The following is a 26,943-nucleotide window of genomic DNA, read 5'->3' as shown; positions in this document are numbered from 1 at the left end:
GTAGCTGGGAGCCGTTGGAGGCAAGCGGCCCAGGACCGTGCATTGTGGAACTCCCTACAAAAGACCTATGTCCAGCAGTGGACGTCAATTGGTTGAGATGATGATGATGATGAAGTTTTTTATAATTCGGGCTGAAGATTTTCTCATTTTATATAATCTGCCCGCTAAGTACATAAATTCAAACTCAATTTCATTTATTTCAAGTAGGCCTACTTTATAAGCACTTTTGAAACGTCAAGTATGTATATTTGTAGTGACTCTACCACCGGTTCGGAAAGCAGATTCTACCGAGAAGAGCCGGCAAGAAACTCAGTAGTTGCTCTTTTCCAACATCAACATTTACAATCATTTTGCTATCTTGTGGGAGATGAGAGCGAGGCTGGCTGCTTCCAATCTACCTTGTCATTGAGGAATTCATCAAATGATTATGCATGCATTGAGTATGCATTGGTAGGTCAAGAATTTCCTTAGGAATCATGTTGTAAAAGCGTATACTCTTATACCCTGTGCATACCCTGTATGTACTTTCTGGCTGTCAGTCAGGTCAGTGAAAAATAGGGTTTTACTCGCGAAGGAATTTATTTGCGTTCTTTTTGTTACTGAGAAGCTTGTGTTTTTTTGACCAAGCATTGTAAGTGAGAAACTATCGCCTATACACAGAGCAATATCTCAAAGGGCACTCAAGGAAGACATCCCACAAAGTGCCGCCATATTTCCATCAACCTTAGAGACCATTACTAAGAGTAGGTGTTAAGTTAAGTTTGACAGCCGATTGGCGCAGTTTGCAGCAACCCTGCTTTCTGAACCCAGGGCCGTGGGTTCGATTCCCACAACTGGAAAATGTTTGTGTGATGAGCATGAATGTTGGTCAGTGTCTGGGTATTTATATGTATATTCTAAGTATTTATGTATATTATTCATAAAAATATTCATCAGTCGTCTTAGTACCCATAACACAAGCTACGCTTCCTTTGGGGCTAGATGGCGTTGTGTGTATTGTCGTAGTATATTTATTTATTTATTTAAGCCTCATTTGCCTGTTATTACAACGGTATAGCCACGCCCTTCAGACCGGAAAAAAACAACGCTGCTTTGCGGTAGTATGTACTTCACAGCACGGCTAGCATGCGTTGGAGACAATTATCTCCCCGCGGAAAGGATAAAAATGTATCTTCTCTCACAGCTTTATCAACTCAGAGCACTCGCGCACAAGTGGAAATAATATCTCGTATTCCATATTCGCGTGCATTAGCAAGTGGACACGTTATTTATAACTCCTGTCAGGGGATATAGTCCGGGGATATAATTTTTGTCTCCTGCCTGTTGGACGTGCTCGGTCCCATAAAACTCTACTGCTCCTGTTGTGACCTACGTAAAAAACAAAAGGCAAACTTACATACGACTTTTTTTCTAGATTCTGTCTGGAAGTTGAAACTGCATATCTAGTACTATATTGATCGAAGCGTAAACCACTCAAGGGGCACCGTTATTGCGTTTCGGATTCGCGACGGTCGTTGCTCCTGACTTGCATTGGCGACGCACATACCGACTAGATTTGGCACTATTGTGCAAATGCAAACTAGACAAGTTGGCGATTCAGGGGTGTGACACATGCTAGGTTATTTTTATTTCCTGATGCTTATAAATTCCCAAATTGTTTTGACCCAGGATCTACCGCTTAAGACCACAGGTGATAATGAGATCTTTTAAAAGAGCTGGTATATTAAAACTTTCAAGCTTTTTTTTATTTACGATTATCTGTTGGTGAATCTGGCACGGTTGTCTATTTCTTCTCTTGGGTTCTTCTCCTCCTCAACCGTTTATAATAATTCATAATCATTATCATAATAATTATAATCATGCCTCTGTTCTAACAATGAATGAATGAATGAATGAATGAATACACTTTTATTGTACACCACATAAACATAACAAATTAAAAGTAAAAATTTAACAAAAAAGTATACAATTTGGCGGCCTTATCGCTACATAGCGATCTCTTCCAGGCAACCAAAGGCGTTAAAAACACAACGTTATGTAATGGTATTTTATTTAAACAACTTCAACTGGTGCGATGAGTAAATTGGGCATCTTGGCAGATTAGTACAAAAATTATTTAAACATCTTTAGCTATCAGTTAAACGACGGTTACCTAAACTAAACGGTACATAAAGAAATAAGTTTCGTGAACTGTAGCTGAAAAACACCTTTACGGTTGTAGCAGCGATTCCGGGTTGGGGGTTATCGCTATAGCTCTGCAGGAGTTGAGCCCGGCATTCGATGATATCGGGGGGAAAAGCTAAATGTTATTGCTAAGTATGCCGTGTAGCGTATAAACTGCATGGGATTTTCGAGTAGTGATGTAGTCCAAATGTCCCTGTTTCCGTTGATAAGAGTTAATATCCACGACCGGATGACGTTGGAGATCGGGGACCTCGTCACCACTGACGAAGACCTTGTGCAGAGGTTGTATCTTTGTAATATTTTTGGGACATGTTGTCTCTTTTATTTTTTTATTTTAACCATTTTTTGAGTTCAGAACAAAATACAGTTGACAACACCCGTCTTCCTGCGGTCGTCATACGAGGCGATTAGCTTAGTATTTTTTTTTATTTTGTTTATATACAGTAGCTTTCGTTTAGAATTGAGGACAAGTTATCGCTTTCATCTTTGCAACAATTCCGTCCTTAATTTCCAAAGAACTTCATGCAGATCCTGCTAAAATAAATAAAGTCAAGAAGATACTGAGTACTATTAACAAACAAAAAAGAAAATTCACAACTTGATAGCCTGCTCATTCTTGAAGTCGGTTAAATCGTAATCCTATTACTGAATCAAAGTGCAGTTGCGAGGTGGAAAGGACTAATTATGTGACGCGAGCTGGTTTCATTGATGCAACGCGGATGGTTATCGTGCCAGAGACAGCCCTGTTAATGGAGCAACTAATAAGGCTGCGCATACACTACTAGGTATAAATTTAGAAAATTTGAAATTCTAGGCGTACCTATTTATCTGACCAAAACTATACCAAACACTTTCGAAAGATGTACAGTAAAAATCCCACCCCATAACATGAGTTCACAACAAAGGCAGCTTCCAGAGAGGAGTGGCAACGGAAAGTCAAACGTGCCACAATACTTAAGTGAGGATCACGACCGCTCTAACAGGAGCGAACCGACTGAGAAGAGAACCGTAAAAAGAAACCCTAGAAATAAAATTGCTCTTGTTGCTTTAGTCAAGGCTACAGTTTAAATTGTAATTAAAAATCATATAACTAGTTACTAATGCGCTTCTACTCAGGTGGATGAGTCTATTAAACTCGGAAAAATAATGTGTCCCACAAGCAAAAAATATCTGGTTTAAAGTTAATCACATTGATTTTTTTTAAGAATTTCGGATGAAAATGATGGTTACGGCATTTTTGTATAAGTTTACGTTTAAAAACTATGGACTTATTGAGACGACAGGTATAAAGTACAGGTTAGTAGGTAACTCGTTTAGCATTGTTCGACAAATATGTAGTAACAGTTATATTTTAAACAATTTTAGAAAGCAGAGACAGTTAAATTGCTAGCCTTGCCTTAATTGACTTTTAAACTGATATTTATAAGGTCTTTTATAAGGAACTTCTAGATTGTTATCTTATTATTTACATCCTTATAAGTAGAAGGTGCTTATTAGGTTTTACTTTATCATTTTGCATAAAGGAATGATCTTGGAAAGAGAAGACTGTGGTGCACCCAACGTTCATCCGTTTATTCGTGTTTATAAGATCACTGCTCCGCGCCGGCAGATCGAAAAAAATTCAATAGTCATTACGTCTATCTCCGAGTACTGATATTTACACTGAGATAATACCAATGCTTCGTCTGTAAGCGACCTTAACGCAATTGCTCACAAAGAGCGGCGCGGTCAACGTCCCCCGCGTCACGCGACGCCGCGCGCTCTAATACGCTAGATTGCTACCTACGCGCCACCAGTGTAGTCAGACCCGCCAGCGACTAATGGTTTGCGCACACCGGGGACATGGCAGAGCATTTTACCTTTACCCAACGTACATTCACACGTAACTAGTGGTTACAAGATACAAATTACAATGTTTAGAGACACACCTTAAAGCATCAGAGGATCTAAACATTGGGATCTAAATCTAAAATGCTCTGCCTTAACTTCCTCAATGAGTCTTTAGGTGAAGCTACGCTATACCACAGTGTAAGACATATACAGTAGTTCGATGCCTTTGATCTCGTAGTAAAAGCCGGCATCGTCGCGACAGTGAGTACCGAACCCTTAATCGAAGGGCACACTGTCACGTCCAACCTACATCCTTAGTGCGTCCAGCGAGCAACCAATCACGCGAAGGACGCAGACTTGGACGCAATGAGAACGTCGTGCTTTTTTGCGCGCCCCACACTTGCCAATCAATCGTACAATGCAATCGTGCATTGTCTAGATGTCTTCGTCGGACCTCTGCATGACTATCAATGTGACTGTACTATAATTTTAACGTTAGATGCCCATTTAACGATAAGCTAAACCTCTGTTGTCTCTCGAAGAAATCGAAATGTCAATATCCTGGGAAGAAGTAAGCAAGAAACTCGGCAGCTTTGATTTCTTTCAAATTAACATTCATTTTTCTATCTTGTGAGAGATGTAAGCGGAACTGGCTGCTATCAAGCAGCTTTTAAAAATCAGTAACATCATATTTACTAATTTTTTTTCTTTGGATATTCATGAGGATATGCTTGCAGTAAAACCTGCGTCTCAAACATGGAGAATAGGGGTGAAATGCCGTCGTACAAGATTTCCTCGCAATGGCAGAGTCGTTTTCGAGTATGGAATACTTATACGTCTGAGTAAAATGGACCTTATTTGCATTGTGTTGAAGCTCAAATTTGTCTACAATTTTGCAGCTCGGGCTTTTGAGAGAACGTTTTTAAAACACAAAACAGGAGAACGGAATTTACGACTCTAAAACGAATGACATTAGGTCCATTTTACTTGGATGATACAGAGTTTGATCCTCAAAAATGTCTCCTCGATCCCGAGCAAGCAAATCTTGTACCTACCATGGCAGAAAGCTAAAGGACGGATCACCCATCTAGTATTATAAAATATAAACATCACGTCTACAATGATGTATATAGGACATAGGTGCCTACGTTCATCGCATATCTTTTGTTCAGATGCGACATATTTAGTAGTAGTAGAGTTTACACGTAGAGCTATGCTTTTTCTGCTACCAAATATGATTATATTATTTTTTTACACAAAGTACTAAAATTTGTATTCTTCGCATCCTGAAACTCACATGAGTTTATTTGGACGCTGCACATTCCTCTTAAATCTAATAAATTTAAATATAGGTTAAAATAAAAAGACCTAAGTCACATAGGAAAACTTAATTTTCTATAATAAATTAATACACTTCGCCATTAGACTGAACTAAATTAAATTTTACTATTATCTACTCATTCAATGCATTCGTTTTAAATTTATTGGTATTACTTAATATACAAGAAGCTAATTTAGTTTTGAATACATTGAATGAGTTTACATTTTTTACAGGTATAGGTATTTATTTTATTATAAAATTTGGCACCTTCAAAGGTAAGAGATTTTTTACCATAAGTTGTTCTAGTCCTTCGTAAAAATATATTCAATATCATATTTTAACCATTAAAAAGCAATACAGTATTATACAGCAGGTAGCACACTAATAAATCGGGTTTAGAGAACAAGAAACAGCAATTTCTGTTCTCTAATATCATTTTACAATTTAATAAACATTGCTCTATCTTGTGTGAGATGATACTTCCAAATATCCTTGTCGTTAAGAAATTCATTAATGGTATGTAACCTCGATGTATTAGCTTACTATGCTATTACCGCTTCTGTCCATTACTACTATACTAGTAAATAATTACACATATAAACCTTCCTCTTCCACTGGTTTAGAAGCAGATTCTACCGCGAGAACCCAATCAGAAACTCAGCAATTGCCCTTCTCTGACATCTTTTTACAATTTAATAAACTTTGCTCTTGTGTGAGATGATAAATAATAAATAAATAAATATACTACGACAATACACACATCGCCATCTAGCCCCAAAGTAAGCATAGCTTGTGTTATGGGTACTAGGATAACTGATGAATAATTATATGAATAATATACGTAAATACATATAATATATAGATACATCAATGGTATGCAGTGGCGTGCACTGGGTTTCTTACCAGGGTATGCATACAGCAGGAAAATTGCATAAAATATGCAGTGCTTTTGTGCATGTATGAAGTGCACGCCACCGATGGTATGGTTACCTCGATGCATAAACTTACTATGCTATTACCGTTTGTTGTTGTTCTGTCTGTTCTGTGTGTGTTTCTGTATATTATTACTATACTAGTGATAAATTATACATATAAACCTTCCTCTTAAATCAATTTATCTATTAATAAAAACCGCATTAACATCCGTTGCGTTGTTTGAAAGATCTAAGCAAAATTAGGGACAGCCAGAAAACGCAAAGCGACTTGGTTTTGATACTATGTAGTGAAAGTGATGATAAGTAAATAGAAAATGTAAATATTTTAGTTAAGTGAAGTGTCTATCTAATTTGAGCCAACAGTCTCCAGTGTGCAGTCTTAAGCTGAAACGACACGGAGCCGGCGAGCGGGTTCAAGCGAGCTGGTTAGCACATTGCATTAGCAAGTATTGCGCGAACACAGCTATTTGTTCAGGTTCCATAAGTACTTTTGTTTATTCTAAGTAGGTGTCCACTATAAGACTCTAAATGTTACCTGTAGATACATAATAATAAACGGGATGGTATGATTTATTGCGTAGATGTTACAATTTGGGTTTTTAACCGTTCATTTGGCGTGCAACTTACAATGGAATAATTAAAAAAAAACATTAAGAAAAAAATTACAACCATAATCAGAACGCAAAAAATATGTCAAAATTTCAAGCAGATTTAAATCTATTGACAAAACTCAGTCTTGAATAAATAATATCCTTAATACTGTTGTTAATACATACATATAAAATTAATGGAATTATAAAAATTGAAAAAAATATAAAAATCATTAATTGAGTAAAAGCAATGAAATAATATCCAGTCATACAATTTTCTCTTAAATAAAGGAAGATTTACTTCTGTTCTGGATTCTGGAAAATTGTTATATATTAGAATAGCCATATATATATTATTGCAAAATATATATAAATTAAAATATCGATAGTTAAAATAATCAAATGAAATGAAAATAATGAAAATCCGATATCCGATAACAGCTGAGACTAAGGAATATTACTAATAAGAGCTATGTGACAAATAATTTCAAAACCTCACTATTAAAACCCGATTCGGTTCGAACCCAGTACTACTAAGGCTATTTGAAACCACGCTACGACCAAGCAGGAGCCAAGCATACGATGTACAGAATATGCGAACGGGCAATGTGACTCTTCGGATCGGGATATATATAGTTGTAGAATATAGTTGTAGCCAAGCATACGATGTACAGAATATGCGAACGGGCAATGTGACTCTTCGGATCGGGATATATATAGTTGTAGAATACCAGAAAAAAAAATCTACTGGAAAAGTTTAGATATCCCAAGTTAGGCGCCGCGAAAACGTGCATTCGGCTAATATGTTATAGCTATATGAAAATGTTATAGGTAAAAGAATTCAGTTCAGTAGTTATAAGTAGTGGAGCTTTTTTGATAGTGCTCGCCCTGGGAAGTACCTACTACATAACGCCATGCTTATTATTTCCGCTAAGCAGCATTGTGTGATCCAGTCTAAAAATCGTGGTTGCCGCTGTAAATATAGACAAGTGACGCTTAAGCTAACACATATTTGAAAATCATATGTATGTTCACAAAAATATATTCTCAATCGAAGAGAAAATGTGACTGCAATAATTTGGACATTAGAAGCAAAAATTCATTTAAAGGAAATGTTGTATGCAATTTTACAGCATCAGTGAAGAATGTTGAAGATGCCTCCTGAAAAGTTAAAAGTTTATATTAAACGAAAGCCTATTGATAAGTCCTATTATAGTATTAAGGATAACGTCAACGATAAAAATGCCTGGGTGTAAATTAATTGCTCTAACCAGATTGCTTCTTAAATAGTTTTCAATGACGAAATTGAGATGGCCATAACAAAAAAAAAATCAACCGGTTATGTTTATTGTGGGCTAATTCTTAGAGTAGGGGGCGTTTGTAACCCTCGTAGCTTTAGTTTCAACGAATTCAGTTATCGCCATCAACTTACTTCTACGAGTATGTCATATTTTACATGAAATGTAAGTACGCATAAAAGTGCCATCTATGTGCCTGCTTGAATAGAGAAATATTTGCTTTTCACTTTGACACCTCGGCATACTTTAGGTTGATGGACACAGGATGGCAGTTTATAGGACGTGTTCGATTTCCTGGCGAAGTATTGCTCTATTTATATTTCTCTCTTTTCAGTTCTCAGTCAGTCAGTCAGTCAGTCAGTCAGTCAGTCTCTCATGACTGAGGATGGTGTTTATTTTTTTACCCCACTACAAGTAAGCCCGTGACTGCTATATGACTGTATGTTAAATCTCTTACCTACATGTCTTTGTCGAAAGGGTGGTAACTAGCCACGGCCGGAGCTCCCACTAGACAAAACGGTGGTAACCTATGGCGAATGATCTTGCCGTATATTATGTCTCGTGGGCCATTTGTATTGCCTTGTGGAAGGTATGACCACCGGTGTTTGTCTGACCACCGGGTTAGAGATCGGCTACGAGATCGTTTGCCTTCCACATTTCCAACTTCAATGCCCTCGTTTCCCCAGTGTGGGGTATGTCCAAAATAACTAAGGATGTGTTTGGTGTGGTGTTGAGGTTTGGTGATGGTGGTCTGTATATACAGGGTTAAATAAAAAACACCAAAAAGCTCTCGGCCCTGTACTTCGTATCATTAAAACTAACAACTCTAGTTCCGCGACTTTTAAAAATTCAGCATTGATTTATTTCATACAAAAAAATAAAAAATCTTGTTATTTCTGTAAAGTGACATTACACTGTGGAACCAAATTAATGTGATTCGACAACGTCGCGTAATAGAGTCGTGTTTCTCGCGCTGTTGCCGATGTTACATTACAGAGTAAGTAACAAGTAGAGTATCTATGTAAAATATTTTATTGTTCACAAACTCCCAAGTTAAAAAAAGCCTTAGAAGTTACTTTTAATGTAAACAACTACTGGCCGAGAAATTTCTAGTAATTTTTAATTAACCCTGTGCAGGCGTTGTTTTTCCGCATACCATCAGGGTAACCGTCAATTACCAAACTATAGAAAAATAAGAAAGTACCTGCTGCACATTCATTATAAGGGTTCATTTAAGTCTTATAAATTCGATTTAATTCTGTAACTTGCAAAAGTTTCCAGCGCAAATGACTTACGAGTGATAAAGCAATCCACTTGGAAATTACACACGCGACATGTGTTTTCTGCCTAATGACTTTTTAATGGCGCTTACTTCAACTTTTCTATTTTCGACAATGGCCTTATTTGTATAAGCCTTTCCCTTAAATGGTAAAACAATGTCATTACGATCGTTAATGTTGGCACAAATATTTTTATGGGTTCTGAGTACGGATGAGTAGTTACGTGTGATGGATTGGGAAGTTAAACTGTCCTTTGTTTAAAATAAACTGTCCCTTTTAAATGGCAGGTTTTGTAGGTAAATAGATCTTATAATTTATATTTTGTTAGTTTTGTTGCTAACTCGGGGAGGTTTTCCATCAAGTTGCCAACCGACGTCTTCATACAAAACGCAATTCTATCACGGTAGGTACTTTAAGCTATCTCGAAATCTTAACCGTAACCCAAATCAAGTTTCAGTAAACAGGGAGTAAAAGACCCATCAAATCAACGGCCGGTGTAAAAATACATTTTATATCTCCCAGTCGAAGTATAATGTCCAAAACCATACGATTACGTTACATTAGATGCGTTATCGGTAAAATAAGCCCTTAGGTATCGGCGCAATAGTGTTGTACCGTGTCCCGATTTCGGGGTAAGTCCCGGATTTTATGAAATTATGAAAATTTAAGAAGTAGTCTATTAATTTTACGGTCCAACGTATAATCTGTGGAATAAAGGCACGGGTTAATGAAACACGCCAACATTTCCAGTAAAATAGAATCTTAGTGCGACATGTTTATAAAGTGTTTCGAAGTAGGGAGCTAAATATTATGCAAATCAATCCTTGATTTACCTCAACACGATTATAGAGTGCGGTACGATACAGATATGTTCCCTATAGCTAACCTATCTCTCTACTCCTACAACGTCCTCCTAACCTGTCTCCTACAACGTTTACTACCAGATTTGACTGCTTTATAATGCCACTATGTGAAAGTAGCAATCGGGCGAGTGTAGTATTGTTTATTTTTATTTCTTTTTTAATATTTGAACCAACCAATACTAACTTAGTGGTTAAGGAACTCATAAACTAACAATCTATGAATGGAAACTTCTAAAATAAATGATTTTTGAAACCTTGTTAAAAACATCAGCAAATAAATCGCTTATAACTATTTACGACGGATACAAACAAAGTTATCGTCGTTGGATGGCGATTTACTGTTAACTTATTCGACTGAGTCTACGTTTTTTCGTGTCCCGATGTTTACCACAACGTGCCGTTTTTTCATATCTTACCAGGCAGCACTATCCAGAACACGGGCATAAATTATACCTTTATAGCACTCGGTTCGCCCGCACGGGAGAAGCACGAGACTATAAACACGTAAAATGCATGACCAATCAAAATACCAATGTCGGGTCACGCACACACTTACAATGAGTAAGCCTTATGAAGGTTTCCGTGTACCTACAGGGTGTGCGTATGTGTAGGAGTGAGAAATGCATTAGTCTGGTTATGTGTGCGTTGATAGAGCCCACTCACACACAGAATGTGTCCGCTGAGATGGAACACGCGTTCAAGGGATAACGGAGGGCTTACATTTGTTACGATATTCTAATATGGATACGACGAAATTGTTTTAAAGTTTAATTTGATTGATGTTAAGAAAAGTTTACATTATCCTCCGTATAGGCAGGTTAATTAATTCAAAGAGAAACTGTGAAGGTTATAATTTGGCTTTATTAGCATAGGTCCGCTACGATTAGCCTCATTTCTATTTTCCTTATTTATTATTTATATTTAAAAAGAAAGAAAATAGAGTAAGTCGTCATCACCATCAGCCGTTCAACTGATTAACGTCCACTGTTGATTACATATGCCAAAAGGTCATTTGTAGAGAATTACAAAATCCACGGTATCGCACTTGTTTGGGACCCAAAAGTCCATCGGTCCTCCGAGCTATATGCCCCACACATTGACACTTCAGCTTGGTGACTTGATGAGCTAACTCAAGTTCTTATACGGATCTCATGAGGCCCATAGGAAAGCGACCATGTTTCACCGTTTCTGAGCGGTAAGTCATCACTGGCACGCACTATTCACATTGGTTCCAGACACTGAGGGATTTTGGATTAAAATATGTCACGAAATTTCTCGACCGCTGCCCATGCGAGTTGGATTCAGCAGTTGACCTGTTACTCGTAGAGTAAGTGCGAGTTAACTTTAGTGGATTTTATACGGCAATAATAAGTTGTCGTTTTAGTTAAAAAGTTTGCGAACGAGTACAATTGCATTTTTTTTACGTATGATAATGAAGCAAATTACTTAAAACTCAGAATTGTAACAGTGAAGTTCTAAACTTCTTTTGCGTTAATCATAAAATATATGTCTAGCTTTTAAATAAATTAGTGCCGAGTTAGACAATAGACGAATCAAATAGTTACTACGGAAAACAAAGCTTCAAGACACAAGCTATATATATTTACCCGACTAAGGGAGGGAAATGTGTTTTTTATAAGTATCCGTCTCTATTGAGTTCTTTTCCTTCTTTAATCAAATATTTCCTTCTCTAAAATGAAGAAATCTAAAAATCACCAAATGGTATGTAGAAAACCATCGCCTATAATATATATAAACACTTTGCAGGGCATGTAAGTAATACGTCCTACAAAGTTCCACCATGTGTCCATAAACCTAAGGCTATTTTGCTCTTATTGTTATTTTAAATCTGTTTAAAAAGCTTATCCACATTACGATAGCGCAGGCGGCTCACAGCGCGAGCCCCCGCCCACATAAAAAATGACATCTAAATAAATCCATTAATGCCCGAGCGCGCCGTCGCCGCTCTTCCTGTCTGTAGAGCGCTTTATTTGATTCCCTCCGCTTGTCTGTAGGCGCCTTTATTTATGTTTTGACGGCGCGGCTTAGCTTATGATTTGTGATGAGAAACACGCTTAAATATTTAATTATAGTCTTAGAGATGACCGTCACAGACACAAAACACACTTTCTTACAAATAAAATCATTTATTTCAAACTCAAATTAATTTTTTATTTACACATCTTGGCATATAACAGGCTCTTATGAAGTACATATAATAATTTAATAATAATCTTATTATTTGGAACAGTATGAGACAGCTCCAAACTTACGTACCTACTTGAGCAAGCAAACTTCTTGCCATTTTTACAATCCGCATTACGAACCGGTAGTAGTCACTACAAACAGTCAGACTTAATACAATTATAAATAATAAATAAATTAATAAATGATAAAGTTTGTAAGGTAGGTATTTGCAAAACAATTACGAATATAGATATTCATTTACCTATTTCGCCCGCACTTAAGAACTTGTGCATGATTTAATTTTAACATAATATCTCCGGTGCCACGGAAAAACACTGCAACCGCTTCTTGTTAAAACATTTTGGGAAAGATAAAATAAACGTATTCGATAAACAATAAATTATACCACTGACTCTCATTCTATTCTAATGATTTGTGATGAGAAACATTTGAATATTTAAGAAGCCACGTGGTGTCTCAACTCAAGATGTTAGATATTGGTTCTCGGGCAAAGCGAGATTATATTATCAAGTATAGTTAACTTCTTGTTTTAACTAACATCCAATATTAATAAGCTAAATATACCAATAAGCTAGTCTAATCTAAATACAGACGGATCGAACATTTCGTAGAGCCATCCTTCGATCTTCGATCTGATGATTTTTGGTTGGGAGAATTATTAATGACCTCTCATTTTTATACAAATAAATTAACTTCCTGTATTTAATAGAACTTTGTTGTTACACAGAGATAATACATGCTAAGCCGTCGCCAATCCGATCGGCGACTTTAGGTAAAAAAGCCTCATGTTTAAGTTTTACACAAACTTATGCATCCCGATCAGGGCAGTTTTAGTCGGGGATATTGGGTATAAGGAGGGTTCTTGGTTGGACAGCTCCACATGAGTTTCCTCAAAACAAATCAAAATTTGGGCAAACGAAATGTATTAAATGAAGATAAATCTAAGAGATGGTATAGAAGTGAGCTCTCTTTCAGGCGCAGGAGTTGGTGAAGAAAAACCAGGATCATAGAACCCACGATATGTTTAGGTGTTTTCTGCAACTCGCTTGATATTGCTGTCCAAATGAGTGTACCTAATTGCTTAGATGGCTTCGAGTGTGGGATCACCATACGAGACAATTTAAAATGTCATTCGAGAGTGTGTGTTTTTGTGCGAGTAATTTCTTCTCGGTAGGATCTGCTTTCAGAACCGCTGGTAGAGTCAATACAAAGAGACAGACTTGTAGATGCAAAAGTGCTCATAGAATGAGCCTAGTTGAAATAAATGTATTAATGTATAGTAATAGGTATTGTCATTTTCATTGCATAATATCGGTATTCGGTTTCTTATATATATCTCCGCATTTGTACTTCGAAAACGCAGATATACTCGAAACACAGAGCTTTCTCCAATTTTAATTAAGTGACACGAAGCTTAACCCTTAAGAAAAATGTAACCACGTTTTAGAAAAAAACTGGCAACATGCACTGCTCGAAATCTTTATCTTGTTTTAGGTATTTCTTTTTGAACTGTTTCTACGTTTGAACTACGAATGCATAGGTTTATTTCTTCACCCTTTATTATTTTATGATATGTGTTAAAAATAGCATCAGTAACACATGGCCTTTAAGATGTGTCAATTTTTAAAACTGATAATACAAAATTATGCTTTCTAAAGTCATCACGGGCGCGAGTTTTGTTGTACAAAAGAAACGCATAGAATATACCTGAAATTGAGACGTCGGTAGGTGTTTTGTGACCTTCAGTCATCTATACAAATCTTTAGAAATATACCTACTGGTGAACACGTAGTTAACTTCATTCGTCAGTTTCACACCAAAAAACCCAACTAAAAATAGAAAACGCTACTAGAGGACTTTGTATAGTAGTTAGTAAATAAACAGAAAGAATACTTATTAGGAATTAGATATTAAAGTGATCAAGAAAGGAAAAAATGGCAATAGAAATATTATACAATATACGATTATGGGGATTTCAAATTCAAATAAATGTCTTGTTCAGGGAAAAGTTTGAGAGGGCATTGGTATCCATTTAGCCTTAACTGTTTCGAGTTGGATACACTATCGACCTCCTGATTCCTGTACTCTAAAATCTATATCCTTGAAAGCCTTCTTATAGATACTTTTATACTATATAACTTCCTAGCAACATGTCTACGTAAATTACTCAGGTTTTGCCAGTTAAACTAAACGCAATCAAGTAAGCTTGACTTGCTTTAATTATTTTAACCTTGCTTTCTTACGTGAAAGGTGAAATCAGCCCTTGGTTTTTTTAAGTTACGTAATTCGGCTTTTCGGAACAACTCGTGCAACATTGGCCATTTTTCACCGTCAACCTTCTGGGTAGTGCAGTTTCAGATTTTAAGGGCAGAATCCGTTGAAACTGAAGTGACCACAGTAAGTTGCAAATACTCTCTATCTTATTCGTAACTAGCTGTCTTCGTCCGTATTTTCATTGAATTTTGTTTTAAATCATGCGCATTTAAACTATTAGTTTTGCTGGTATAAAAAGTATCCTATGTTAACCTCCAGAAGGCGAGATATCTTTTATGTGCAAACATGATGATCGGTGGAGTAAAGGCGTGAAAGCGTAACAAACAAAAAGTTTACATTCGCATTTTATGGAGAAGTTAGTTGCGGTTTAGTTGTTTGTACTATGTTTGTATGCTGTTGAACATAAACAATGGATTATGTGAACAGTTTTTTTGATAAGCTTTTAAATAATGAAGCTTTATAATTGGTATCACTTTAGGGCAATGCAATTTAAATTGCAGCTAGTTATCTTCTGCACAGAGGCGTGCACTTCATACATGCTCGAAAGCTAGCTACCCGAAAATTGATATATAACTTGTACCTATAGGAGAAACATTTTTGTATGTATGCATACCCTGGTAACAAACTCAGTGCACTCCTCTGATTCTGCAGTACCTACGAGTAAAATCTCCCTAGGATCTTATTGAAGATCAGTGCTACTGAAGCGATGGTAGAGTCACTACATCAGAAAGATTTGACGTTTCAATAGTGCCCATTATCACGCCTACCTATTTAACCAAATTAAGGAATTTTTAATTAAAGAGTTGAATTTAAGAATTCATATTTTCTACATTAGAATTATTTATAAGCACCTAATTCCTACTAAATTTCCATTTTAACTTTTGCTTAGTATCACAATCAATTAACAAGTTATTAGGAACTCTAGGTATTAAGTTTGTGCCATATGTAACTATATTAATGTATTTATTTACAGGATAATCCCCATCTTTACCTGTCTCAGACACTTTCCGGCGATATCTAGCACGCCCTCGCACCAATTTCAACGCACACATTAAATATCCTACTAACCTTTAAAGATCTTGAAGCGCTTTGGCTTACAAAACACTTAGCACATATCAAAATTTTAAAGCGCTCCTAGCGCTTACAAATACAAATTATTCGGTATGGGTGTGTGTGTATGTGGAACTTTTACAATACACTTACCGCAGCAATATCGCTGCAAAAATCTTGCACGGTAAACGAGGCGGAAACACGAAGCGATGAAAGCGCTTGATAAATTAAGTCCGAGATCAATAGTAGCAGAGCAAAGCCGTCCTGCCTCTGTCCCCTCGAACCCCGCCGGCCTGGGTCTTTGACTCTTTTGACTCGAAGCGAAGGGTGGCTTTTATTTGCTCACAGATGTCGCTAGCTGTACTTTAAGTCCACAAGTCGAGCCTTGTTAAACTGATCAGGGTCCTGATTCTCTAAATCTTTAACATATTCGTTATAAAAACTTGTAACGTTTAATTTTCTATTCCTCTACGAAGTTAACGTTTCATGCATGCAAATAACAATAACTACAATTTAAATTGCAGAGAGTTTTCGTGCAAGATTTAAATATTCATCTAGATAGACTGTGAGAATGAATGAACCATTACCATGTGTAAAGTTTTAATTTGTATTGTGGGACGGGCGCGGAAATTGTTTTGTTTTTGTTCACTCATAAATTTTAGTAGGTACGGGGTCCCCGTGTTTATATTTAATACACATTAGAGAGACTTCAGCTTTAATCACATTCCCAATAGTTTCACCTCGAATTACTACTCAAAATTTCCAATTGTTTGTATCGGGCTGTACCTCTATCGGGCTGGTATTTGTGATATTATCCTCATAAACTACTTTAAATATGACATCCCACGCGCATATCCCAACCGAATGTTCTAGCTGCATGTAACTCATCTCATCAAGTCATTCTGTTATATGATCCATATCCATAATCCATCATCCATAACTAGTTGTTCTAGCTCTAGGGCAACCCAACTTTACTGAGACGAGTGCAAACATAGTGCAAGGATTAAATGATTCTTACTTCCATCAGTACTCACACAGATTTCTCAAAGATTTTTACAGTTCAGGTAACTTAAGACAGACTCTGTCATAAGTTATCTGAACACTGATGCTTTATCGTGCTAGCCCTGAGGTCAATACATCAGTTACTTAGATTTTTTTGCAAAAACAACACATTTCAAATGTATCCCTCAAAAAAATTGCAAGCTTCCTCCTACACAGCACATAAAGCAACTTGAAGTATGAATATTAGCTTCGCTGTTTACAGTATGCATGTTTCGGCACCGTTAGTCATGGTTGGTACCTAGTATCAACTGATCGGAGACTTAGACTTTCGTCTTCAAAGGGTGAAGTAATGTGCGAAACATTCTCGGCGAAGTTTGCCAAACGCTATCCAATCCAGCAATGCTCACTTATCGATAGATAGAAATCCAACTATAATCCAGCAATGCTCACTTATCGATAGATAGAAACTGTTTTTACTCTACCGCAAACCCCACTGTATTATCCGGTAGCGGAATCATCCGTAATTGTTTTATTTTTTTTCAGAATTCCGCCATAACTGCTTGCAGGGTTTTTGTATCCCATGTCAATCTTTCGGATGCAACCCGCAAAGTACCTTCATGGCTTATGATGTATTGGAAAATAATCATTTTGCGCGTTTAGGAAAGAGATAAATGTCAGCTCATTTTCATTACAATCAATATCAATGCCTACTTACCTATCTTGAACTAGTGTAGTGTATACGTATAGTTTTCAACTCCCTTTTAATATTTTCTTTACAAAAGAACTTCCTTCGCAAAACGCAAAGTAAACGCTTCCAAAATGCGGTCTTTGGCGTGTTCGAGCAAGAGGACGCAATCTTGAACGCAGAGGCCAAATTCAAATTCAAATTCATTTATTTCAAGTAGGCCTACTTTATAAGCACTTTTGAAACGTCAAGTATGCATGTTTGTGTGACTCTACCACCGGTTCGGAAAGCAGATTCTACCGAGAAGAGCCGGCAAGAAACTCAGTAGTTGCTCTTTTCCAACATCAACATTTACAATCATTTTGCTATCTTGCGGGAGATGAGAGCGAGGCTGGCTGCTTCCATTCTACCTTGTCATTGAGGAATTCATCAAATGTATAGTAACCTCGCTGTACTAGATGCGTTTTTACACATTTTTTAAATGTATGCATTGGTAGGTCAAGAATTTCCTTAGGAATCATGTTGTAAAAGCGTATACTCAACCCCACAAAGGAGTTCTGCACCTTTCGCAGACGATATGCAGATATCACTAATTTATGACCGTTTCTGGTAAGTCGATTGTTAATTTCAGCTTTTGATTTATAAAGAGTAATATTTTGCCTCACAAAGACTATATTACTATAAATGTATTGCGAAGCTACTGTAAGAATACCTATTTGTTTAAATTTTTCACGAAGCGATTCGCGTGATCCAAGTTTATATATTGATCGTACGGCTCTTTTCTGTAGTATAAATATACTTTCAATATCTGCAGCTTTTCCCCACAGCAAGATCCCATAGGACATAATACTGTGAAAGTATGCGAAATAAACAAGCCTAGCTGTTTCAACATCGGTAAGCTGTCTAATTTTCCTGATTGCATATGCAGCCGAGCTGAGTTTACTCGCTAGGCTTTCTATATGGGTACCCCACTGTAGCTTACAATCTAAGGTCACTCCTAGAAAAACAGTGGAGTTTTCTATTTCAAGTGTTTCTCCATTTATTATGATGTTTTTATCAATTTTTTTTACGTTAGGCAAAACAAATTCCAAACACTTAGTTTTTTTTGCATTTAAAAGTAAGTTATTAACAGTAAACCAGTCTGACACATGTGACAAAGCACGGTTTACGTCGTCAAAATTATCTTTGTTTCTATCAGTCTTAAAAATGAGAGATGTATCATCTGCAAACAGTACAATCTCACAAGTGCCCCTGACATGGTGTGGCAGATCATTTATATACACCAGAAACAATAAGGGACCCAAAATTGAGCCTTGTGGGACACCCATTAAGGCAGATGATCCCTTAGACTTTATGTCTTTTACGCATACCCTTTGAACTCTATCACTTAGATAAGAGGCAATTAAATTGAGTGCAACGTTTTTGATGCCATAGTGGCTTAGTTTTAATAACAACGTTTTGTGTTCAACGCAATCGAATGCTTTGGACAGATCACAGAAAACACCAATGGCATTCTGCGAACGTTCCCAGGCATCGTAAATATGCTTTATGAGTCTTGCGCCTGCATCCGTTGTACTACGACCTTTAGTGAAGCCGTACTGCTCCGGATGAAGTAAGTTATTTACATTAAAATGATTTAAAAGTTGATAAAGTATAATTTTTTCAAAGACCTTACTAAGAGTTGGCAAGATTGAAATAGGCCTGTAATTGTTAAGGTCATTTTTATGACCGGATTTAAAAAGGGGTATTAATTTACTACATTTCATTAGGTTCGGAAAAATACCCATATCAACACATTCATTAAAAATTACAGCTAGATAAGGGGCAATAACGTCAATAATGTTAGAAATGACCATCACCGACATACCCCACAGATCACCGGTTTTTTTCAACTTTAATAACCTGAAATTCTTTACAATATCTATTGCAGATATATGTTTAAAATTAAATAAAACATTGCACTCTTTAACATTATCTCTCAATATACGCTGAGCTGCTATTGGTGAAGAGCTTAGAGAATCTGTTAACAAAATGGGAACATTCTGAAAGAAGTTTTCGAAAGTATTAGCAACCTCCCTGTCAGACGTCACTTTATTGTTATCAACAATAAGTTCAAAATCCACATCACGAGATTTAGTTTTTCCTGACTCGTAATTAACTATTTTCCAGGTTGTTTGTATTTTGTTATCAGATTTCATTATACTATATTTAATGTGTAGCGATTTCGCATTAGTGCAAACATTCTTAAATATTTTAGAGTATTTTGTTACGTGTTCTACGAAAGTTGGAGTATTATTAAATTGTTTTTCATCATACAGCTCATACAACTTCTCCCTACTTTTATATATACCTACAGTAGCCCAGTCACTAAATTTTAATTTATTACTGACATTGATGTGCTTAAAGTTGAATACTCTATTAAATTCGTTGTTTATAGTATTAAATAGTGCACTATAAAGACTGTCCGGATGAAAATGTTCGCACGCAATACCAGGGATTTTCGCAGTAATTTCACGTTTAAATCGCATTAATTTAGTCTTAGTTATTGGCCTACACTTTATAATTTGTCTGCTTTTATTGATAGTATTTAAAACAGTAATAAGTTGACCACAATGATCTGACCTTAAATTATTAATTATTCTTTTATCTAAAATGTCACAATTGAAAAAAATATTATCTAAGCAGGATGCTGAAGTTGCAGTTACTCTAGTAGGTTCACTAAAAGTGTGACACAAATTAAAACATTTAAATAAGTTAAGCAATCTAGCAGTTGTTGCATTTTCTAGTAAAATGTCGACATTGAAATCGCCACATACAATTACTTTTTTAGTAGAAAGACACAAACGCTTTAGTACATCCTCCATGACATTCTCGAAATCGCTAAAATCACCTGAAGGGGGTCGGTATACACTCACTATTATAAATCGCTCCAGCTCCACACAAGACAGTTCTGCAATGCGTTCAACAGAAAGACCAACTATGTCTTTTCGTTCTTTACAAATTATATTATTACGTACAAAAATTAAAGATCCACCATGAATTGCAGTCCTTCTGAAGAACACACTTGACATTTTGAAATTCCTTAAGATAACTGCTGGATGTGCACCAGTGAGCCAGTGCTCAGTTATACACAAAATATGTACATTGAGTTTCTCCACAAACAGCTCTATTTCTAATTCTTTGCCGGTGAAGCTCTGTATATTTTGGTGTACAATGTTCATATGGCAGAGCTCCTCCGTTGTCTTATTAACTAGTTTAAATCATTATTAAATTTCTTAATAGTACTAGCGCAAGTACTAGGGTCAGTAATAGAAATAGAAGTACTTGAAGTACAATTTGTAAAAGTGTCAATAGACTTTGTTACAACAGTTGTAACAGTATCATTTAAATTATAAGCTAGTAAAAACGCTATCTGCTGCTTACACTTTTTAGGCAGATACAATTTATCTCTTGTCATTACAAATGATGACGTGAATTTATTAATGTCAAAATAAAAAATTGCGTCGCTATGACGGTATGTCAAATTATTAAAAAATTATTAAATGCCGCAGGTTGGACGTCTCAGATGGCCTTCCCACCTATTTTTTTTTTAATATACTTTAATATAATACGTATAATAAATCACACACCAATATCTAGCCCTAAAGTAAGCGAAGCTTATGTTAAGAGTACTAAGATGACTGATGAATATATTTATGAATATTACAGGTACATAAATGATATGATAATGACAAGGTTGCCCGGAAGCATGCAAGCCCGCTTGCATCTCACACAGGATGGAATAATGATTGTAAAATTGTAAAATGATGTTGGAAAAGAGCAACTGCTGAGTTTCTTGCCGAATAATGCTCGGTAGAATCTGCCTTCCGAACCGGTGGTAGAGTCACTACAAACAGACTTGACGTTTCAAAAGTGCTTATACTACGCACTTGAAATAATTAAATTTTGAATTTTAAATTCGAATTCGAATTTAAATACTTACTAGCTGACCCATGCAACTTACTTCAATAATTACCGGAAAACACGAATAAAATGACATTTTCTTAAAATGAATCCTGGCGAGATCAATTTATCGCCCCCGAAACCCCCTGTTTACTAAATTTCATGAAAATCGGAGCCGATTCAGAGATTCCAATTATCTATATACAAGAATTGCTCGTTCAAAGATGTAAGATAAAACACAGATAAACACTCAGACACTGAAATCATTAACGTTGACACACGAACATTTTCCAGCTGTGGAAATCGGTCTTGGACTCAGAAAGCAGGGTTGCTGCCCACTACGCCAATCGGCCGTCAAAACTGGCTGGCTTGCATGTTTAACAGGCTAAGAAAATAAAGTTCCTTTCTTCCCAACTCGATACTAAAAAAGAATAACTTCCTGATCAGCGTCTCCTTGAGTTGGAGATAACTGGAAAACGGAAAGGCTCCGCAGATGGGTAAGGACTCTTTATTGCAATCGCAGTTCACGATACTCTAGCCAAAATTATGTGGGTATTTAAGTCACTAGAAGACGAGACGCGTAAGCCAAATTCAAGTTTGCAAATGTAGGTTTTTCGAAACTATCGCGTAAGAGTATTTCAGGTTTACTGAAAGTCCAGAGACTAAACCTAAAGTAATACCTACTTTAGGTTTAGTCTCTAGACTTTTAAGATTTAATACATAGAATATCACATATCCTCATAGGTCCTCTTCTCGCTGGGTTCGTGCTAGGAGACTAAAGGAATATAACGGAAAACGGGCAGCAGCGTATCGGCTACTCTTACTTTAGCATCCACTGCGATCTCTCAATGGTCAACGGTCTTTCCACCGGCTTCGTGGAACGCATTCACCGCCGCTTTCGGCGTTCTAAATTGTTCTTCTAATCATGAATGTTTAGAGATTATGTTTTTGGACTAAAAATAAGTAGCACTGTGCAAGGTTCGGGCTGAAGGCAGATGCGACAGTCTCTTATTAGAGGCTTTCAAATACGTGATAGACAACATTGCATTCACTTTCCGCGAACTTTTTAACTCTGGGATGTTTACGTTACAATCTGAAATCACAGTCTCTTGGTTTTCAGTGACACTGTACCGAAATTATTTGGCGTAAAAAAGAAGCAACCATTTTCAGTCCGATACTCCGAAGTCCGATTTTCTCTTTCATTAAACGTAAGCTTATAGAAAAGTCCTATTATAGTATAAAGGACTACGTAATCGATAAAAAAGCTTGGGAGTGAATTATTGCTCTAACCAGACTCTAACAGGTTGCTCTTCTAATAATTTTAAATGAAAATGAGAGATGGTGATAAACAAAAAAAATAACACACGGCTAAGTCTGTTGTGGGCTTCTTCTTAGACCAGGACGCGTTTGGAACCCTCGTAGCTTTATTTTTAAGTTTACGTATGTGGTTATTGCCATCATGTCACTACCGGATAATTCTCATGTACGCATCAAAAGTGCCACCTATGGGCCTACTTGAATAAAGATATTTTTGACTTTGACTTAGACTTTCTCAACTATCGTCGTCCAGTCTTTTAAAAGAAAGGCCCGTACTGACTGATTTTTTCTTTCCAGATCAAAGCAGTATTCTTAGGTTTGACCACCTGTCTTGCTATTGTACTGTGGCAATAACTATCCTCTACTCCTGGTCTTAAAAGAGCCCACACCAAACCTAACCGAGGTTTTTTTTTAGCTATCAACCTACAGCCATTAAGCCTTTTTCCATTTTCCTATTTTATGGTAACGTTTAATGACTAACTACCTATCCGAGTAACACTAACAACTAAAGTGTAGTGGTATTTGATGCTTTAATATTAATCGTGTAACCCTACATACACTGTTTATAGTGTGTACTTATAGTGAAATCAATCTGCCTTTCGTAGATTTTGCATTCAATTGATTATTAGTTAACAACTGAATAGCAATTTATTTATTTTATTCATGTACTCTTTATTTCCACACAAAAAAATTCGCTTCGTAGCGATCTCTTCCAGGCAACCTTAGGATAAGGAAAACAAAAGGATAACAGGCTGCAGGTTGTGCATATTAAAAAAAATACATACCAAAAACTACATACGAATACTTGAACTAGATTACGCAAATAAAATAATATGATAAATGTTTAAAAAAAAATAATAAACTAATAGGCATATAATAACATTGGTATGGAGTTTTCAAACTCTTGATATATTATGTTCGTGTATTAAAAATATTGTAAAACAAATCTATTTGACGATAGATTGCCTTGTCGAATTAGCTATGCATATAATATATTTTAACATTTAAATATTAGTAGGTAGGCACATATATTTACTTACTATGTGTTGAGGATTTGACGACCGAGTGGCGCAGTGGGCAGCGACCCTGCTTTCTGAGTCCAAGGCCGTGGGTTCGATTCCCACAACTGGAGAGTGTTTGTGTGATGAACATGAATGTTTTTCAGTGTCTGGGTGTTTATCTGTATATTATAAGTATTTATGTGTATTATATTCATAAAAAAAATATTCATCAGCTATCTCAGTACCCATAACACAAGCTACGCTTACTTTGGGGCTAGATGGCGATGTGTGTATTGTCGTAGTATATTTATTATTTATTTAATTTATTATTATATAATCATGTACGTGTTAAAATATAAAACTATAAATTTACTCCTATAGCTGTAGTAGGTAGCTTGGTTTCTAGAAACAGGCATATTATGATTTTTGACTTTTTCACGGGAAACTAACGACTCCTGCAGGGCTAGCATGGGCGGGGGACACTTCTCCACGGGGAAAGGATATAACGTTTATCCCCTCACGCATTTATATCCACCCCCCGAGCATGGGCACACGGGTGGACAATATATCCACGGTGGATATAATAGGAGAAAGACGAACCCCCGGTAAATGTCACAAATTAATTATTCTAATCTGTGCTCATGGTTTTGACAAATAAATTTTTCGTTTTCTGTTTTGTTTTAGTTGTCTAAGTTTTTTATTGTTTTTTTTATCTATAAATGTTCCTCGTCTGCGGCTGTTTGTTTATATTATTTATTCTGGATTAAGTGGAATAAAACGTACCTACCAATTTCGAGAAAATAAAAATGAGTGCAAAAAAGTAAGTTTTCTATTATAAAATGTTTGTGAAACATTCAATCATTAAGCTTCCAAATAAATAGGTAGTCAACCTTTTTATTTGGAAGTTTAATGAATGTTTTACAGTGAAAGTAAACAAAGTCGATAATCACCAAGATCCAATCCTTCTGTTTACATATCAAATTATTGATCTTTTACTATTATTTAAAGTTGTGTTTGCCTTTTATTTGTTGCCCATTAGTTGACAAATATGTGTTTTATTCAGATCAAGAAGTAATAAGATACAATTACAAATTTTGGTCGATTTTATGTCGACCCACAATCACCTTGCCACTGGCGAGTTCACGGGACCCTTAGGAGCCAAAAGGGCAAACTCCCAGTGGCAAAATTTAAAGTCGTTACTGAAGGAGCATGGACCAGACAGGACGGTTGAGCAGTGGAAGCAGGTAAGCCAATTTTGCGGTAAAGTCAGCTAGTACACATAGGTAGGTAATTTAAATTATTTCTTAGTGCTGTCTGCATCAAACAAGTCGTGCATAATTTTTCTTTTATTGCAGACATGGAAGGACATCAAAAAATGCGCGCGTACCGATAACGCTGCGGCAGCTCGGGGACACAGCAGCACCGGAAACACTAAAATTGTGCCAATAGTCTCAGATATTAGCACAAAAGTGCTCAATATTATTGGGCATGAATGCTCCACGGGAGTTGGACCTGAGGAATCCATAATAGGCCAGGCAGATGTGTGTATTAATTTTGTTTTATTAATTGTGTGCCTTGCATTTCAAAATCGAATTAATTTTATCCATACAGGGTACTTAACTAGTAATGCACCAAACACCTAGAATATTTGTACCTATTATTGTTTGTGATGATAGTGATAATAATTAATTGTCAACTTGAAAACTATAAGGGTACTAAAATGCACTGAGTGATAAATATGTATCTACTTGAAACTAAAGCTACAAGAGTTTCAACTACACTAAATAGAACCCAGAACCCAGTTCTTTTTTAGTGATCACCATCTCACAACATCACATTTATTATGCTAGTAATAATAAGTTTTCATTATCAAATTAGCATTCTCAAAAGCATGCCAAATTAGCTTTCTTATAAGAATGCCAAGTTAAAGTTTCTAATCTTATGGCAGGAAATGCTTGAAGTGGCTCCTGTCCAGGCCAGCAGTGAGCATGATATCCCATTTTTTTTACTCCCTCCAGCCCCATTCTATACACATATAGATGAGCTGGAAAACATTCCGCCAGCCTCTTCCACCATATATCCAGCCCATCCCATCAGCAATCCAGCTGCTACCATTGGCAATCCAGCCCCTTCCACCATCCATCTGACTTCCACCACTCATACAGCTCCAATCAAAAGAGAACGTCCGCATGATGCATTCAACCGCTTGCAGCAAGAAAATAATGCACTATTACAAGTAACAGTAATTTTTTTCATTACTAATTGCATGTTCATGTGTACCTACAACCTATTTTTTTGGAGTAATTCCTCTTCCGCTTAGTATACATGTTGCTGTAAAGTCAACCAAGTGAAGAATTTATTTATTTTCCAGAGTATAGATGGAAGGCTGAAGGAACAAAATGATCTTCTCCGCGATCGCAATCAGTTGCTCCGTGTGCAGAATTCCCATTCATCACACAGAAATAAACTAAAAAGGATGAAAAGGTTAGTTTAGAAATTTTATTAATTAAAATATGTATTTATTAGGAAAAAGAAGAAATTCAAATTCAAATTCAAAATTTCTTTATTCATGTAGGCCTATCACAGGCACTTATGAAGCGTTCATACATATTTGTTTACATAATTGTAACGGGATGGTGATAACTTCGTTCGCCAACTTAAATCTAAAGCTACGAGGGTTCCAAACGCGCCCTGGTCTAAGAAGAGCCCACAACAAACTTAGCCGGGTAAATTTATTTTTTTGTTATCACCATCTTCCAGTAAATTTAAATTAAGCCCAATGCCCAAGCTGCGAAATGTGCCTTTTAGGTACCCATTGGCCCTTTCCACACAGTTTCTTACTTGACAATGCCAGTTCGTGTACTTCTCTGCAGAACTATTTGGTGCAGCTTCCAAATCAGAAGTCATCATTCAAGGCTCTAGTGCATGCCTGAGTCCCCTATAAAATATTCACTTTATTATTTAAAGATGTTAATTAATTCCTATTTATTATGCTTTTTCAGATTTTCTCGAAGATTTTAATAAAATGTATTGAAAGAAATATATGCTCAAGCCTACACAGCACCGAAATCTGGAGGTGATGATTAACTTCCTGAGGCACATGTTAAATAATTTATCAGACAGACTTATTTCTGCTGCTTACCAACTGCCTAATAAATAAATT

The 26,943-nt window shown here is 36.3% G+C and overlaps 1 protein-coding gene across 1 annotated transcript; it reads left to right on the top strand.

The window, feature by feature from the left end:
- The first annotated feature begins 2,371 nt into the window (after window positions 1–2,371).
- On the top strand, window positions 2,372–26,814 carry LOC120624300. The gene is made up of 5 exons (XM_039890765.1): window positions 2,372–2,466; window positions 24,853–25,024; window positions 25,136–25,321; window positions 26,152–26,212; window positions 26,783–26,814. Exons 1-5 carry the CDS (start codon window positions 2,372–2,374, stop codon window positions 26,812–26,814), a joined length of 546 nt encoding a protein of 181 aa, XP_039746699.1.
- Window positions 26,815–26,943: the final 129 nt, after the last annotated feature.

This window comes from Pararge aegeria, chromosome 6, assembly GCF_905163445.1.
Source record: "Pararge aegeria chromosome 6, ilParAegt1.1, whole genome shotgun sequence".
In the NCBI taxonomy this organism is placed as follows: Eukaryota; Metazoa; Arthropoda; class Insecta; order Lepidoptera; family Nymphalidae; genus Pararge; species Pararge aegeria.
The sequence above is the reverse complement of the archived record's forward strand: the minus strand, read 5'-3'. Positions and strand labels throughout refer to the sequence as shown.